Source organism: Pinus tabuliformis, chromosome 3_1 (genome assembly GCF_031772625.1).
Source record: "Pinus tabuliformis cultivar Carrire ecotype Pingquan chromosome 3_1, CPIR1, whole genome shotgun sequence".
In the NCBI taxonomy this organism is placed as follows: domain Eukaryota; kingdom Viridiplantae; phylum Streptophyta; class Pinopsida; order Pinales; family Pinaceae; genus Pinus; species Pinus tabuliformis.
Window position 1 is genome coordinate 798238073 of NC_142301.1, and position 16772 is coordinate 798254844.

At 41.5% G+C, this 16772-nt stretch overlaps 1 protein-coding gene across 1 annotated transcript; it reads left to right on the top strand.

Annotated features, from left to right (window-relative positions):
- The first annotated feature begins 8784 nt into the window (after positions 1-8784).
- On the top strand, positions 8785-9879 carry LOC149189850 (uncharacterized). Its single transcript, XM_089410361.1, has one exon. The coding sequence runs from the start codon at positions 8785-8787 to the stop codon at positions 9877-9879; it is 1095 nt and encodes a 364-aa protein (XP_089266487.1).
- The last annotated feature ends 6893 nt before the right edge of the window (positions 9880-16772 follow it).

The window sequence follows — 16772 nt, forward strand, 5'->3', positions numbered from 1 at the left end:
ACTTGACTACTGACTTAGGTATGACATTATTAGAGCTATCTTGTTGCAATTGTTGGTCATGCTGGTCTTCGTCAATTATTTGATTGGTGTAGGATCCTTCAGATGCGAGGAAACTCATGATATCAGGATTGTCGTTGAAAATCCTCCAATTTGTAATGTTATCAGGAATAGATGGTATAAAAATTAATTCAATTGAAAATCAATCAGGGCTAAAATCTTCTGAAGGAATGAGCTTGGAAGCTACGTTAGCTAAGAGGTCTGCACTAGCATTATGGAGTCTAGGAATTGATGAAATATTAAATGCTATAAAGTGTTCAGTCAGATCTTGAACTAAAGATTGGTAATGTTTTAAATGACCTGATAAACAATGTATAGTATTACGTACTTGTCTGATTACAATTTCAGAATCTCCGAAAACTTGAAGGTATTTGATGTCTAATCTGATTGCTTTGTATAACCCTTGGACTAAAGCCTCGTATTCTGCGGTATTGTTGGTGCAATCAAATTCGAGTCTGCAAGTTAGCATAGTTTTATCTCCCTCTAGACTTATTAACACGCATCCTGCTCCTGCTCCTTCGTTAGACTTAGAACCGTCAAAAATAATTTCCAAAATAAATATTTATTTACAGGACTATCTACAAAATTAATACATTTAGAACTATTTGTTTGAGATAAATTTTCTACTTGAGATAAAACAGAATGTTCTAAGTAAGGTGAAGTATGAGCATTAAAATTTCCTAGGAAAGAATCTACTGAGTAGTTGCCAATGATGTTAGAACTATATGCTACTGGTTCATTTTCTCCCTCTAGTTCTGTTACTATGTATTTCTGATGTCTTTCTCGCTCAACTTTTATCTGATTTGGTTTACCATTGTAAGGGAGCCACATGTGCAACCAGTCAGTTGCAAAGTATCCATGAAGTTTTTCTGACCAATCTCTGCTAAGAATTAAGCCATAAAATTCCGGAATATCAACAACTAAAATGTCAATAACTTGACATACCTTTGGGTTGGATGATAGCCTTATGGTAACCTGATTTAATTCGCCAATCACTTTGACTTGTGATCTATCTAATTGAACTATGCACACAGTGGATTTTTGTGGTTGAACGTTCAATTTTGCACATATTGACTTTGGTAAAATATTCGATGAAGCTCCAGAATCCACTAAGCAATTATGCAAATTTTTATTGAAAATTTCATAAGTAAGAAGAAATGGGGGAGTATGAGATGTCGATCTTCCTCCAATTAAGGCGATATTGTTTGGATCAACTTTATTAATCGCATTAGCTGGAGGTCTTCCCATGTCATGGGAAGCTTAAGAGATTACAGCGGCGGGCAAAGGTGCAACATGTAATTCTTTAAAAAGTATCTTTTGCTAGTGTTTTAACTTGCTCAATTCATAAAAAGTGATATTGGCCCTAGTCTTTTTCATGTCTTCTATGATATTATACTTCGTTTCATCTGAAATGATCAGTGTTTTAGATGTAGTTGATGGGTCTGTTTGGACTTGGCTGGTTTGAGTCGCTTTAGGTGTCGTTTTCTTGGCTGTGACTTTATCCTTAGTCATCGAGCTTGCACTCTTTGGCTTAGGCGTAGGTTGAGGAGGATCAAGTTGATTTCTACTGCAAGTACTAACCGGGGATGCCTCTTGATCCTCTTCATCTGGTAGGATGAAATCCCACATACCTTGTAACTCTACAACTTCTTCTTCATTGGTGTGTTCTTCAATAGCGATTTCCTCTTCTTCTTCTTCGGATTCAACACTTGTAATAGCGTTAGGGGGTTTGGAATCGGTCGAAGGGTTTCTTTTAAAAGGTCTGTATGGCTTTTTAGAAGAAGTTTCTTCCACTTGTTTCTTAATGTCGACCATATCGCTAGACATGGTCTTCAAAACTTTTTGTAATCCTTCTAAATCGAATGGATCTTTCAATTGGTTTTTCTTGGGATCTTCCTTGAAAGAAACCTTCTTGGATTTTCGTTCTTCTATCGCGTTTTTCTTTTCTAGGGCTATAATATGTTTCTCTACTGCTATTGCTTCTTTCATATTTTTGGCTAAAGTTGTTTTGTTAGCTCTATCAACAAAGATTGCTATGTTTGATGGTAAAGCAGTGATGTACCATTCACTTCGCACTTCTTCGCTAGGCTTGGAAGCGGTAGGAATTTTGTTTAAGAGTTTATTGAAACGTGAATTGAAATCTTTGATAGGTTCTTTTGACTCAGCCCTAAGGTTAGACAGGTCGTTGATCAATGTCGCCGTAGACCTATCATCACCAAACTTAATAAGGAATTGTTCTTGGAAGATATTCCAACTAGTGATAGATCTAGATGGTAATGAAAATACCATGATCCGGCTGCTCCTTGCAGAGTATAAGGAAAAAATTGAACCACAGTGTCTTCGTTGGTAACTCGAATGAGATTTATGGATAGCATAAAGTTATTTATATGTTCTTCCGCTAGCATGCCTGCCTCAGGATTAAACTTAGGCAGCCATTTTTCAGGATGGGCCGGTAGCTGACTCAAGGGTGCAGGCATTAAGACTACCCCTGGGTTATTCCATGGAGATTGGGCCATCGCTGATCTATTAACAGAGGAAAGTGCAGAAGATGATCCCTACGGTTGAGAAGATGAGGATATTATGACTCCAGATGATTGAGAAGGAGATGTGGGAGTACCGGTGGACTGGTGGACAATAATCTGAAGTGGAGGAGTGGATGGTTGACTTCACAGTGGAGAGGTTGAGATGGATGATGATGATGAAAGAGTCTCACTATCAGACCCTTTAGGTGATTTCCTTGCTCTCTTCCTTGTGGGTAGAGGTAACTCGATTGGCTGAACACCAAATTTTTCACTCTTTAATCTAGTAAGAGGATGAGCAGGGTTATATTGTGAAGTCACGCTGCCTTGATATTTATCAGACCTTTGAGGAGATATAGAAAATCATTGAAGTTTATGGATCAAAGATTCAACTTCAGGAGGTTCAATAGTAGATTGTTCTGAAATGTCAGGGTTTGTAGCAGCGACTGTTGTTCTTCCGACTTCTGGATCTGGATTTAAAGATTCTAAATGCGATGGAGAAGTCGGGGGAGATGGTGAGGGTGATTTACTCTTAGAATGGTATTTAGATTTAGACTTACTCACCATTCACAGTTCAGGGCCCTCCTTCTAGTGCCAAATATTTTGAAGCCCCCAAAATTGGGTCTACAACAAGGGGGATACCCACCCGGTCCGGACCTTGGTTAGCAGCTCCTTTTCCATTTGGTATAGTAGGTCCGAATGGGGATATGGAACTAGTTTCCCAATTTATGTGTGTGTGTGAAGAATTGATATTTCCTTTCTAAAAGTTCCTAAGTGAGATGCTCTAATTCTAACTCTAATCTAATAACATGCAAATTGTATTCTAATAAGTAGAAATATCTAAGTCTACACTAACCTGGGGTGTAATCCTTCTGTTATGCGATCTAAAATGATTCAAAATAACAATCGATAATAAAGATCATTCAACTGTTATGAGAAAAGAATTCAATAAAGATGAACCACTTCGTATAAAAAGTTAGACAAAACAGTTGTGAAAAACATATCGCATAATAAGTTACTCATACATTAAGCATAAATAAATAGCTATCACCGTACAAAAGTGCCAAATGATAACTCAAGCATTCACGCATCAATATATAAACAACTGAACATGAATATCACTTTTAACACAAAGGCAGAAATAGTTAAGAGATAAAAGTACCATTTATAACTAGTTCTACTCATGAGCTTCAAGCGATAATGATTTATCTCTTCTTAATCCAACATCCACTAAGAGTATAGAAGTGCAACATCAGTAGCAGATATTAAATATAGATATCAATAAATCCTGTTCCATTCATTCATCAAAACCTCCTCAGAGGGTACAAAAGTGCATGTTCTGGGGATAAGTTTTTGATAAATTTTAGGACCCTTCTCTAAATGCATGAGAAGGGTTTAAATACTACTAACTAAATCTAAAAATAACTTATTACAAAAATGTAGGATGCGATTTTATTGACCATCCTCATTTCAGGCAAAAATAAAACGAAATTAAAACTAAAACTGAATCTAAAATTAAAACTACTAACTAATTATTTTTGTATCTGCTCCTTGAAATCGCACGCGTTCAGAATTTGTTTGAGAAGAGTCGGCTGGCCGACCTCCGATTTTAGCTGTGCTGTGAAAACAGAATCGGCAAGAGCTGGCACCATCTTCTTGGCAGAATTGATGATACACTTGAGAGTCATGCACTGGTTGTGTGGTTTTACCAAGTATGCCCAGTAAGAATCCTAATTCAACTTGGTTAACCTTTGGATTGATTCTGCTTTTTCTTGAGCCTTCTGTCTCCAGCCTGTTTGTAGTTGCTGTACTTATACATACCATTTTAAAGATATTTCTGAAAAATACCACTGGTTTTAGGATTCAAGCTTTAATTTTTTACCTCTATCGTTGCTTTTACAAATTTCTGGGCTTACAAGTGACTGAGAAATTAAAAGCTTTCCTTTTCAAGAATTTTTTCCCAGCCTAGTGCGATTAATCGCGCATCGGAAACTGCCTCCGTTTCTTGATCCAGGCTTCCTTGGTGCGTTTTTCGCCTTTTGCGTGTTTTTCTTTTGGCGGATATAAAGCTCCAATTTTGTGAAAATAATGATTCCGTAAGCTGTTGACCCTAAGTTTTAAATTGTCTTTCTTTTTATGTCAGCGCTGTCCAGTACCCATTTAATCATGTCTGTGTATGGGAGAATTTTGGGCCTCGCCGCTATCCGGTGTAAAAACAAACAAGCTAGCTCTGTAATGGATGCTTCAGAAGAACCATGTGAGCCAGTAGTAGCCACAACCTCCATCACTTTAGGATTCTCTTCCTCACGTAGACTATACATGCCTTCCCAAGTAGTAATACCAGTGTCTCTGTTACAGGCAGTGTCTGTATACAAGGGCGCCGTTTCTTTCTCTTAAGAGCTCGGGGCTTTGCCTTTCTTTCCCATAATATCCTGCGTACTGCTTTTTATATTTCTCTGTTCTTCGTTCCTACAGTTTACAAGTGAAGAGAGAATAATGATAAGGAAAGGTGACGGGAAAGTTTTAAATGCTGAAGACATATAAAATACACCACCTTACGTGAAATGACTTTTCGATAAACACAAAACCATATTCCATTAATGACTGGCAACTAACTCATTAATTAGCATTAAAGCGCATAACCAGGTCTCGGTTTATGGAAAATACTTTTTTGAACGACGAGCCCGAAAGATCTGCGATGAAGCGATTTTGCGATTTGCTTTGCAATATCGTAGATCGCAACATTGCAGAATCACAACATTGCTGGGTTGCTAGCTCACTATATCGCAATATTGCAGAATCGCAATATCGCAAAACCTCAACATCACTATATCGCAAAATTGCAATATCGCAAATCGCTGGAGCACAATATATGTCAATCATTCGTTAATCTATTTTCTGCGAAATGCGATTTGCGATATGCACCATCGCATATCGGCAGTTTAAAGTTTTTTAGCGTAAGTGATTTTTTAGACATGCGATGCGATAAATGTTTTCTTAATGTGTAGTCTCGCATCACAATCTCAAAATCTTAGACTTCTGCTTGTAAGGAGGTATCCATTATCCTTTTGCAATGCGATATTTCTTAAGGCGTGATTTTATCCTATCTTACCATAAAACCTAAGCTTTTTAGATTTTTCAAGGATATTCTTCTAAGCTTATGACAATAAGTTTTATTGAAAAATGAAATTCAAGCACTAATTGATTTTTAAATTTTTTGCCTAAGGCCCCCACTTATTTAGTATTAAGAATAACACTAAATAGGAAGGGGGTTGTTGCTGGCCACAACACCCGGTTCTTCAGAATGTCTCTGGAGTTAGCACTGTTGTTTGGTAAGTTGATTGGAGTCTTCATGACAGTCACGAGCTCGGAAATCTGATACATCTCATCATAATTTCATGCCCAGAAGGTTGCAAGCTTCATCCCACTGATATTGCTCAAGGTCATCGTCTCAGGATTAGTGTGAGAGACAATCCAGTGTATCATTTCCGCGCATGGGAACACTGGGTATTTGCATGCAATCCGGTACAAGTCAGACTTGTGAATGTTCATTTACACCTAACTGTCTTCGAGGCCTTCCTCAAAAGTTCCTGCAAATGTTTCATTGACCTCTTGCCTCTTCAGTTTGATGTCCCTGTCTAGATACAACTTTGTATCTCCATAGATTGGTAGACTAGAGGACACTCGCTCAGCTGTTGCTTCAACTGCATCTCCATTAGTGTCCTGTGATCTCGCTCTCTTGGAGGCCATTGATTTGGTACTGCTAAGAGGTAGATGAACACCTAAAATATCTGGAGACAAGCAACATGCATGGCAAGGAATCTGTCAGCGAAAACCAAAGAAAATTTGGCAAATGACACAACACATACCTGGGACGCTGATGAGAAAGATTGCGCAATTTCTTCTGGGAGGTTGGGTGATTGGCTACCAAAACTGCATAAAAGGTAGTTTGGGTTTTCTGGGAGGCAAGACTAGATGTTGGATCTATGCAATGTGCAATCCAGACTGGTTGTTGAATGCTGCGATTGTGCAATGCACAATTCCAGCTGGGAGTGACTATAGGCTCAGGGACTGTATTGCCTAATTTTCTGGGCCAGCAGTCACTGTCCCTAAAAAATGTGAAAAACAGTCCTGGAGGACAATGTTGGGCAGAAAAGCGCATTTCTGGAGAGGAAGGCAGAGCCTTCCTTCCCCAGATTGCGCAATGTTTCCTCAGTGAAGGCAGAGTCCGAGCCAAGGTTGGCCCAACTCGCTAACGGGCAAGTGAAAGAAAATAAGACAGTGAATGCATGGTGACACTAAGTGAAAGTAGAAGTGATTGATAGTGCATGCAAACATGAATGAAAGATTCAGTAAACAGATCAACATGCATGTGGGTGAGGCAAGTTGTTGAATCAGCGACCGTTCATGCAAAACATTTTCATGCATGCGACAACAGTGAGATAGCAACGAAAACTGAAACAGAGCTAGGACAAGCTAGTATACATATAAACAACAACAAGTGTTCAAAGAAATCAAGAAAACAACACTCACACAAGCTAATACACAAAAAGTGATAGAAATGCTGAAAAAGACAAGTTGAGGCCACTTACCCGTGAGTAGTTCAGCCGAATGTGTCGAAGAGTCCTGGTTGTGTTGTGGGATGTTAGAGCTCTAAGATTGATGTGAAAGAATGAGCTCTAATGTGTCGAATAAATAAGTTTTGATCTCGGAAAATATAAGAAATTCGGTCTCGATGCAGACTGGAGCTCTGGCGATTTGAATCTCTTTCCCGCGCGCTCGTCTCTGCTCCCCAGGCCCTGCCTGGCAGGGCCGCTGCCCTCCCCGATCTCTTCCCTGGCCCGATCCGTTGCACTCTGCCCCATCGGGGCCCATCCCCAGCCTCCAGGCCCGCGTTGGCCCCATTAAACTGCCTCCTCCTGCTGGCCATTCTTTCCTGGAATGGCCGGGCTCACCCCCCCTCCCCCAGACTCTGAGAATCATGAGGAAATTTTTGCATCCCTCTTTGCTGAATCTGATAACCCCAAACCCCGTCCCACAGTGACCAAGTTCATTAAAAAACTTGATGAAATTCCTGAGGTAAATCTTCCCCCTTCCCTCCCAAGGAAGTCAGCTATCACACTTGCAGAAAGAGGGTTAGTAGGCCAATTCACTGGGCTATGGCCCTCTCCGAGATCAGTCCAGAAATGGGTAGAGCGCAACTGGAGCGCGATGATTCAGGGGAAGATAGCCATCAGGTTCTGCGGAAGAGGCTATTACACATTCCTCTTCGAATCAAAAGAAGACAAGAACCTCATATTCAGAAATGGCCCTTATTTCATGGATTCAAGAGGTCTTTACTTGAACAGATGGACCCTGGACTTCGACCCGGAAATGGACATCCCAAGCGCAGTCCCAGTCTGGGTCAGGCTCCCTCATTTACCGCTACACTGTTGGGGAGACGAATCAGTTAAGGCAATAGGGAATGCTGTGGGCAAATACATTGATAGATCGGAGCCAAGGGAGAACATGCATGCATGCGCGAGGATTTGTGTGGAAGTAGACCTAGGAAAAGGACTTCCGGAAGCCATCAAGATCAAGGTAGATCAATGGACGCACATCCAGCAGCTGGACTATGAGCAGCTTCCCTTCAAATGCAAGGTATGTCACGAGTATGGTCATTTCGCAAATAGATGTAGCAAGTTAAAAATGAATGAATCCAATGACAATGAGGAAAATCCAGAAGGCACTTGGGAACCAGTAAAAAGGAAAAAGCCCTCCTCCTCCCAAGGTCCCAGCTCTCAACCCCCTCCGGACTCTCTCCCTCCCCCCCCCCCCCTCCCAGCTCAGCTTTCCCTTCCTCCTCCAACCCCTTTGAATCCCTGTCCGTTGAAGAACCCTCCTCTCCTCCCTCCTCCCCCCGTGCAGCCCCCTCGCCCTCCCGCATGACCTCTCTTCCCTCCCCTCCCCCAACCATAGAGAGAATCCTTACCAGAAATAAGGCGAAAGAAGCTAGCCAACCCATAGATCCACCAAGAAAACCGGGCAGAAAGTCAAACAAGGAACTCAGAGACGAAACAACTGCAAAAGAGATGGCAACAGGAGCACAACAACCTATGGACTCATACCTAGGCAAGCTGAAAGGAAGCGGAGAAAAAGCAAAGGAGAGGAGTGGTCCTCACCCAACAAACGGTAAATAATGATCTTGGTCTCTTGGAATTGTAGGGGGATGGGCTCATCCTTAAAACTAAAAGCAATCAGGGATCTTTTAAAACAGGAGCAGCCTGACATTCTCCTCATTCAGGAGACCAAAACTTCGGCACAAGACTTTCAACACCAAAGCCAAAACTTCAAAAATTTCACCGGGATCTCAATAGGATCAGAAGGCGCCTCAGGAGGAATTGGAACTTTATGGAATAAGAACAATTGGGAAATCATCAATTCCCATCTCTGCAACTGGTGGATAAGAACAGATTTAAAGAACAAAGGATCTCAGGAAGTATACTACATATATAACATATATTCGCCAAATCATTACAGGGACAAAGCTCGCTGTTGGGAAACCATATCCTCAGACCTCCAATCTATGCAAACCAGGAATATAATTCTTGGGGGAGACATGAACTTAGTAAGACACGTGGAGGAAAAGCTAGGAGGAAGCTTCCACGCAGACCCCTCAAGAGACATGCTGGAACTCATAATCCAGTCACATAATCTGATGGATATTCCCCCATCCAATGGCAAATTTACATGGTCCAACAAAAGAACTGGTTCTTTCAACATCAAAGAGAGACTTGATAGATTTTTACTCCAGGAAGGAATCGTGGCAAGATTCCAGTCTATTAAGAGTAAATTAATCCACGCATCAGCCTCCGATCACAAGCCTGTGGTTATCATTCTGGACAAAGGCCGAAACCTGGGGCCTCTTCCCTTCAAGTACAACAAGATATGGGACCTTCAAGCGGATTTTCGCTCCCTCATCAAAAACCAGTGGGCCAAGGAAGTAATCGGTTCGCCACAATACATATGGGAAACAAAGCTAAAACTATTAAGAGCAGTCATCAAAGACTGGGCAAAGGAAGCAGCGATTATGGAAAACAAGAAAAAAACAGATTTACTCATGAAGATGGAGCAGTGGAACAAGGATAAAGAAAACACGCAATATACAAGCGAGGACTTAGACCATGAAAAAGAAATGTACAAGGAATTTTATCGCCAGAACAGAGCAGAAGAAGAGGATCAAAGGCAGAAATCCCGTTGTCTTTGGCTGAAAGCCGGAGATAGAAACACATCCTTTTTTCACAACAATTTAAAGATCAGGTGAGCTGGAAACCAAATAGACTCGATTGAAGTCGAGGGAACAGAGATTAGAGACCAGGAAGAAATAAAAGAAGCAGCCTACAACCATTTTAAATCTCTTCTTTCCTCCGCCCCTCAGCAAATGGATAGCAGCGATTTTCTAAGAACAGTTGAGAGCAAAATATCAGACTCTCAAAATAAAGAGCTGGATCAGGACATCACAGAAGAGGAAATCAGAGAAACCACCTTCAGCATGCAGCAGGATAAGGCCCGGGCCCGGATGGGTTCACGGTCGCCTTCTACCGAAACCACTGGGAAACAATTAAAAAAGACTTTGTGCGGATGGTAAAGAATGCCTTCAAAAACCACAAAATGGGAGATAATACCAAGTCTTCACACATCGCCCTTATACCAAAGGAAGTGAACCCTCGCACCTTTGAAAGGTTTCGCCCCATATCTCTCTGCAATGTGTCCTATAAGATTATCACTAAAATTCTTGCCAACAGGCTCAAAAAACTTCTCCCCCACTTAATATCTGAGAACCAGGGAGGCTTCGTTCCGGGTAGGCAAATCACTGACAATGTCATCTTGATCCAAGAAGCTATTCACAGCAGCCTAAATAGAGGGGAAAGAGGAATGATAATCAAACTTGATATGGCAAATGCTTTTGACAGAGTCGACCACTCCTTTCTAACAGCAGCTCTCCAAAGATTCGGAATATCAAAAAATTTCATAAGCATTATCAACGGGTGCATCTCCAACCCTTGGACTGCACCCTTGATCAACGGTCGCCCCAGCAAATACTTCAGAAGCTCCAGAGGGCTGAGACAAGGTTGCCCGCTCTCCCCTTTCCTTTTCATCATCATTGCTGAGACTCTGAGTATCCACCTTGAAAACCTCCGCAGGCAAAAAGAGATCACTGGAATTCGAATAGAAAGAGGGATCAAAGAGATCAATCATTCGCTCTTCGCGGATGACACTCTTCTCATTGGAGGAGCTTCCAGCTTAATGGCAAAAAGGTTCAAAAAAGTGTTGGATTCGTTCTTAGCAATTTCAGGAGGGAAGTTCAACAATAGAAAATGCAAGATCTACACTTGGAATGTCCCCTTTCAAATTCAACAAAGGATATCCCTGATCTTGGACATTCCTGTGCAAAGGAATTGGAGCTTCTTCTCCTATCTAGGGCTACCTCTAGCCAAAGAAACAATCAAGGCAGAGACATGGGTCAAACACATTGAAAAGATGAGAGGTCTCCTTCAGAGCTGGGGAGTGTCTTGGCTGAACTTGGCTGGTAGATCTATCCTTATTAAGGCCATCCTCTCTGCTCTTCCAATTTATCAGTATGCGGTCATCATGGCTCCGGCAAGCATCCATAAACACATGGAACTCATTATGCGAAGTTTCCTCTGGAAGGGAGGAAAACAGGAGACCAAGAAATTCAGTCTTGTCAAATGGGAACAGGTCACCTTACCTTACGACAGGGGAGGCCTTTCCATCAAGATCCCGAGTCTCTCCAATCAGGCCTTGGGTCTCAAAATGATTTGGAGAATTTTAAACGGCAAAGGTTCGTGGTGGGTGGAGGTTTTAAAAAAGAAATACCTTAGTGGCCTGAATTCAAATCTTCTCTCTGATCCAATTACAGAAAGACCTTGCACCCCGGTGTGGAAGCTTATTAAAAGAATGCTCCCACAATTCAGAGATAACACTTCTAAATTCCCTGGTAATGGAAAGAACATCAACATTTGGTCAGATAGAATAATGGGCTCAAAGCCGATAAATCTTCTCCAAAATCTCCATCCCCTGCAGATCTGGATGGGCGAAAGAAACCTCACCACCCTGTTTGATATATCAATTTGGAACCACAACAACTGGCAAGATTGGAAAGACCTTCAACTTCCCTTGGATCTCAGAGATCTCTGGTCTATTCTCAAGTTCTCTCTTTATGGCTCGGCGCCCACCAATATAGGGGCTGAAGACAAGTTTATTTGGGATCCCAGTGGAGGCAAATTCACGGTCAAAGAGGGGTACAAAGCCTTACAGGCCACAGCTCAAACAGTGAAATGGAATCTATATACAACGGTCTGGAAAACAGAGTGTCTCCCAAAGATCAAACATTTCAACTGGACTCTCCTTAAAGGAAAGATCCTCACAGCTGAGAACCTAAGAAAAAGAGGAATCCTGGGACCTTCAATTTGTTGCTTTTGTAGAGCAGAGGAGGAAACCATGCAACACATTTTCCTCCTCTTCCCCTTTGCCCAAAGTTGCTGGAAACAAGTGATAAGTCCCATGGAAATCAGTGAAAGCTCCGATCAGATTTCCTCTCTTCAGAAAAATTGGGGGAACCGCTATCCCTTCCACAAGAAAGGCAAGCAGAATATCTTTAGACTGTGGAAATGCATACCAGCCAATCTATGCTGGCAAATTTGGTTAGCAAGGAACAACTTCGTCTTCAACAACAAAATGCCGATCATTGCCAGTATCCTAGCCAGAACTATAGCCACCATATCTGAAACAATCAGTTCAAACAAGATCGCTCATCCAGATCAGTCAAGCTGGCAGCAAGCAGAAATGGATTGGTACAATAGATTCAGTCTCAACTACACCAACATCCAACATTTCCACTCAAGATCTCAGAAGAAAAGGCCTCTCTGGAAACTCAGAGGAACCAAGGAAGAAGTAAACTTGTGGATTCTTGAGCAGAAGCGCCCTACGCTGCACTTCGACGGCGCCTCCAAGAACAACCCAGGCAAAGCTGGAGCAGGGGGCATTATTAAAAATCACAATGGGAAAACTCTAGTGAGCTACGAATGGGGTCTGGGAAGAGTTTCTAACAATGCAGCTGAAGCATACAGCCTCCTTCTCGGCACCTCTATCTTGAAAATACTTGGCGTTAGAAATGCAATCATATTGGGGGATTCAGCCATCATTATCTCAGCCATGGTCTCGGGAGCAGATTTCAACAAAGCCGCCCTCAGCAACATTAAGCACAGGATTCAGGACAACCTCAGAAACATTGGAGAAATGTCATTCAAGCATATTTTAAGGGAAAACAATACTGAAGCGGATTCCTTAGCTTCCAAGGCCGTCAACAGGCAGAGCGGACAAATTAGAGAGAATGAGAGCGTCTATGTCAAAACCATCCCCTAGCAGCTTTAGCCGCCTGAAAAATCCTTCGAACAGCTGCAACAATACCTCTCTGAATCCACGTCACCTCAACCATCATTCTTATCTCTTCCCTCTATGCTCAAGTCCAGTCAATCTCTCCCCAAATCTCCCCTCTGAGAACGGCACCTTATCCATCCCTTCGCACGCAGGCCGACTCGCTATCAAGACCAATTTTCCTCAGGATCCTTGTGACTTTACCCCTGGGAAATCCGGTAGATGTCCCCTCATAATCCATTTCGACTGCATCAAGATCATTCGGTATCCTATCGAATCAGACCATTCTCATGATTTCATCCAGCTCTCCTCGCTCGCTCAGCTTCCCTTCTTGCTCTTTAAATCTCCCACTTCCCCCTTTCACTCCATATCTCTCCCTTCCCCGAAGCTCAGCAATAGTGCAGTGCCCGCTCCCTATTCGTTTCCTCCTTCTCGCCAGCATAGGCCAAGCTCAGCATCGGGCTCCCGGTCTCAGGGGCCCGGAAGCACCTGTGAATCTATTCATCTTGCTTCTTCAGTCAGATCTTATCCCTTTATTTCCACCCGGCACCAAAAGCTCTTCATCAAGCGAGCCGGTTTTTCGAGCAGTTCTGTAGCGCGCTCACACATCAAAGGTTTCAGGTATACCTCCTGTTATTTCCAAATTCAGTTATCACTGACTATCTCCCTCTCTACAACAGTTTTCTTCTCTGTCCACTCTTTAGTCATGGCAGAGACCTCTGGAAAACGTATTCAGAATGAGAACCAGGACGGTAGCGATCCAGCTGAGAATCCTTTGGATCGTGTGCTCGGCAACAATTCTTGTACGCTATGCAAACAACACTGTTTCATGATTGCTAGGTTCATCAAGCATTTCAACGATCTCAAGGATGACTTTCAGGCCGACAGCCGCTCTAAGAGGAAGAAATTGGAAAAGCAAAAAGCTGAGATTGAGAGTTTGAAAGAAAAGTGTAACCACATGGAAGAAGCCATCTTACACATCAAAACTGTTACTCAAAGCATGCAGGCAGAAGCCTCAACCGAAGCAAGCAGCAAAAAGGAACCTCAGACTGAGGATACTGTCAACCAGTTCTGGTAATCTCTCAATGTCCAGCAAATTTCGCCTCCTTGCAGGTCTTTTTGTAAGGCAATACAACCGTTTTCTATTTCAGTTTACTAACTTCAAGTCCATTTTCAAGAAGCCTGGGTCTGCGTACCCCATTGGGACTTCTTCTCTTCTCCTTCCTATCTCTGTAACAGCTCTTGCTACAAGCAATTTTTTTTTTTTATAATATAAAAGTACCCGACCACGTTAAAAAAAAAAATAAGTTTTGATCTCATGATGCGCATGCCACAAATCTAGGAAAAAGTGACACTTGGAGGAAAGTTTATAAAACAACTTTACATGTAACCTCCAGCTGCTAAAAATATCTCCCTAAATTTTTGGATGCCTTTTGTATATTTCCTTTTGCTATTCTGGGAAAAAGAAAGGCATGCATGCAAGTCAATTTTCCTTGGTCCCGGGTGGAACTGGTCAACCCAACTGCTCATGCATGCAGTTGCTCCACTGCTTGAAGGAAATGCGCATTTCTGGCTAGGAGCTGGGTTGACTTCCAAGGAGATTTGTGCAATTTCTAGGCAGAGCAGCTGACTGCTGCCCAAATTTGCACAAATTCTGGGCTGAGTAGCCTTGCTCGGGAAAATTATGCAATTTTCATTGTGATTGTTGACTGGCAGAATTGTGCACTTCTGGAGCCCAGTAGGCTGCCAGATAAGATTGCGCAATTTCTAGAGGGAAGGCTGGTTTCCCTCCAGAAATGTGCAATTTCTTTGGGGGATTTGCTCAACTTGCAGCTAGACCAAGTCTGGGTGAACAGCCTGTGAGGGGAATGCATCAAGCTGTGATCAACAGGCTGCCTTTGTGCAAGAAAAACACTGAAGCTTGTGTACTTGATGAAGCAAGACAAGGTGCTGTGAATGGTTGGTAGGAAGGCTCCAAAACGAAGCTAAGGAAAAATTTTGGAGGGTGGTTGTAGCCGCTACAACACTACTATTGGTCCATCATTTGGGGATAAATAGAAATCAATTTGGTCAACTTGGTATCTATCAGAGACTATAGGCTACACCAGAAGGTACTAAAGAACCTATTGCCCCTATCTAAAATAATGGTCCAAGGTAGCCCAAAATGGACCCAAGCATGCTTAAAGAAGATTTGAGTAGTGGCTTCAATTATGATACTCTTCTTGCATGGTGCCAAAATGGTCATCATAGAGAATTAGTTGACAACCACAAACACACAATTATTACTATGGTTGGTGGAGGGAAAATCCAACATACAATCCATAGTTACTGGCTTGAAGGACTTACCTAGGGTACATAGAGGATTGTAAAACCCATATTTCTTAATGGTTGGTTTGCATGATCTAAAGAAATACATCATGTCTAAAGAATTTTTATTTCCTTCTCCACACCAAATCGCCCTACCACTTGACTATAATTTTCCTTCAAGATTAGGTTGGCGTGTTTGGTTAAGGAACATAGAGGTGGCCTGGGAAACATAAAACAACATTTTAGAGGTAGAATTATGGAACTTATTGGCATGTGATTAATTTCCAATATGTGGCAATGAAGTCATAGTCATTGTATATAATTTTTTCCACCTAAAGGTCGCATGCCCATAAGAGCTAATAACTATGGATGATGCCACACCTGGGGCCCAATTGAGATAATCTACAACATGATTGGTGTTAATTGGCTTGTATTTGGTATTTAAGTAGAATTTTTGCAAGTATATGGGCCATTTCTTATGGTGATCATTCTGTAACTTTCCTTATGTCCATATGAATTGTAGAGGCCTATGATCAATGTGGATGATTATCTCCTTCCCCATATATAATTTTTCCACTGTTTTCATGCTTGTAAGATGGAGTACATATCCTTTTCATAGGTCAAGTACCTCTAGAGAGTACCAAATAGTGTTTCAATGTGATAGGAAATTAAATTTCCATACTAAGTCAATAATGCACCAATAGCATATTTAGAGTTATCTATCTCATCTCAAATGCTTGTTATAGGTCTAGCAAGTTTAGGACTGGTGTAGAAAAAATACACTCTTTCGGGTCCTCAAATGTTTTCGATTGTGTCTAAAACAAGGATAAATTTTCTTTTTCTCCATCATCTTTCACTTGACATAAGGGCCAAGAGATATGATAGAACCTCGACATGAACCTTCAGTAGAAGTTAGCAATGCTCAAGAAGATATAAATCTTTGTTAGAGTTGTTGATGTTGGCCAATCATGAATGAATTGGATAATCGTTGGGTCTACATGCACCCCATATTTATCCACAATGTATCCCAATATTGAATTATTTGCATTCGAAATGAGCATTTCTCTAGATTGGAATACAACTTATGTTGTCACAAGCTGCTCAGGACCTACTGAATGTGCTACAAATGTTTTTCCCAGGTCTTGTTGAAGATGAGAATGCCATCCAAATATACAACCAAAACTTAGTTTGTGAAAAACTATAGGATATCATCCATCATCCTTATGAACATTGTTGGAGCATTAGTCAAGCCAACGTGCATGAACAACCACTCAAAATTTCCTTCATTGGTTTCGATGGTTGTCTTCTGTACATAAATTTGTTCAATTGAACCTATTCGTAGCATGAATTTAGATCATTCTTACTAAAGAACTTGACATCCTTAAGATAATTAGGAATATCATCAATATATGGGATCAGGTATCTATTCTTGACAATGATTTTGTTTAGGGA